We start from the raw sequence: 2036 nt of genomic DNA, 5'->3' as shown, positions 1-2036 counted from the left end.
ACCTCTTATTTAAAAATCCTCACAAACAGTGGAGCTCATGACAAAAATACAGAGTTAACAAGAGAAAAGACTGCTGGCTTCATATTGCTTATATGCGTTGAACTGTTCTACGACTGCCCCCTCAAAATATAAGCAAGAGAGGAGGTGAGTAACAAATTTAAGTTTTCGCTGTTTAGAGAACTGGTAAGAGATGAAGGATAGATGCCACAAAGCCCACTGAACACCAAATTGGAATAATAATAAAGCTGTCTTTCTAAATAACATGCCTGTGCCTGTCAGTAGCTAGTTTATTTGCGTTTTTCACTGCTTTGTTTATATTAGTGCCCCCTCCCTCCTGGGTGCCTCCAGAGTTAAACAAGCAAGTATTTACCGCCAACTTAATCCTGAGCTTTAAAAATATAGACCAAACTCTGAGGTTCTTAAAATTTTCAATCATATTTATTTATTGCAGAAAAATAATATACAAAGATATTTACAAAACAATCATAAAAATATGAATGCATTTAGACACCGGATCTATTTGCATTTTACCATGGGTCATCAATAAATAAATAGAATGTTGTTTTTTGTATTTTAAGTTTTTTTTTTTTCCCTCAGAGGAAGAAGGTAAAAAGGAATGAACTGACTGTGATTTTGCAAGTCAGTTTGATCCCCGTATTTTTATTTCTAACGATGTTCTTAAAATTCCTCTGGTTGTTACCATTTTAAAATGGAGAAAGTCCATAATGATGCCTTTCCTTTCAGTGGCTGATTGGCACGACCTCTTGAGAATGCATGCATGAAAAAATAAAAATAAAAACATTCTTCGTCAAAAAAAAAAAAAAAAAGGAACACAAACAACTGTTCAGACTTCTATCAGAATGCAGAGGTGTGAGGATGGTGCCGCTGCCCGTCTGGGAATCACTGTCCACGGGCCTGTCTCGCTTTCTCTTTTTTAAAAGTGCGCCCCACGCCCTGTTTCTTTGAATTTGGGTTCTGCTCTTCTAATTTCCAAGAAAATCTTTGGCATATATATTTATTTTTAGTTATCCAGCTCCAGAGTCTCTAGACTGTCCATTTGCTCCTTCTCTGGAAACAATGACATCTGCAAAAACCCAGAGAGGGGAAAGTTGGTTATTGTTTAGGTCTTCGTGGCTGTTTTCTATGACTAGTGAGCTCTGTTCTTATCACCACTACTGAGAAATTGCGCTGAACAACCTGGAAGGATTTCAGCCCCAGGGCAAGAGGAAGTGGGTGGGCGGAAAGAAGGAGGAGGTGGAATTTGGAAACATTTGTTTTAAGGAGAAGGAAAACTTAAAGCCAAAAAGAAAGGGAGGCGCTGGCAAGAAAACTGTCCTTACCCATGACCCTGGAGTCTTTCTCAGACTTCCCTCCTGTCTGGCACGCACACTCACGCACACGCACACTCCTAACCAGGGCGCATCCCCCCTCTCTCCCTAGCGGGGACCGACCAGCCTTTCGGAGACGTTCAGGGGATGAGGTGGCGAAGGCTGAGAGCGGAGTGGGAGAGGGGGCTGAGGAAGGGGCAGGCAGCCGCGGCCCTGCCGTCAGTCCGTCCGCCACCTGAGCGGCGAAGGGGCGCAGAGGCGTCGGTCCTTACCTAGGTCTCCGGCCCTGCCGAGGGGGTGGGGAGCTCCGCCTGCTAGTGGGACGCGGACATGGACCAGGCCCCCTCCATCCTCCAGACCGAGAAGGCGTAGCTGAGCCGCTCATGGGCCACATAGCTGCAGCTTGCCATCTTGGAGTCCAGCTCGTCGCTCTGGAGAACCTGGTAGAGGAAGTCGATGTACCTGGCCGCCAACTTGAGGGTCTGGATCTTGCTCAGCTTGTCCGAAGGCAGCGTGGGGATGATCTTCCGCAGCGCGGCGAACGCCTCGTTCAGCGATTGCGTGCGCTGGCGCTCCCGCACGTTGGCCATGACCCGCTGCGTCTGCAGCTCCTCGTAGGACTGCGGGCTCCCGCCGCCGCTGCTGCTGCCGCCGCCGCCGGCGCCGCCGCCGCCGCCACCCGCAGATTTCTTGCCGCGCTTGCCCTGG

The 2036-nt window shown here is 48.1% G+C and overlaps 1 protein-coding gene across 1 annotated transcript in view; it reads right to left on the bottom strand.

Moving 5' to 3' along the window:
* Positions 1–419: 419 nt before the first annotated feature.
* The window catches only part of TWIST1 (twist family bHLH transcription factor 1), a 2548-nt gene continuing 931 nt past the window's right edge, over positions 420–2036 (bottom strand). The window contains exons 2-3 of the mRNA XM_040471588.1: positions 1601–2032; positions 420–1084 (exon numbers count right to left, since the gene is read on the bottom strand). Coding sequence (XP_040327522.1) covers positions 1643–2032 — 390 coding nt within the window. The 3' untranslated portion in view covers positions 420–1084; positions 1601–1642. The remainder of the gene's footprint in view (positions 1085–1600; positions 2033–2036) is intronic.

This window comes from Herpailurus yagouaroundi, unplaced genomic scaffold, assembly GCF_014898765.1.
Source record: "Herpailurus yagouaroundi ecotype Mexico unplaced genomic scaffold, PumYag 100, whole genome shotgun sequence".
In the NCBI taxonomy this organism is placed as follows: Eukaryota; Metazoa; Chordata; class Mammalia; order Carnivora; family Felidae; genus Herpailurus; species Herpailurus yagouaroundi.
Note: the sequence above shows the minus strand (reverse complement) of the source record. Positions and strands in the feature narration are given on the sequence as shown.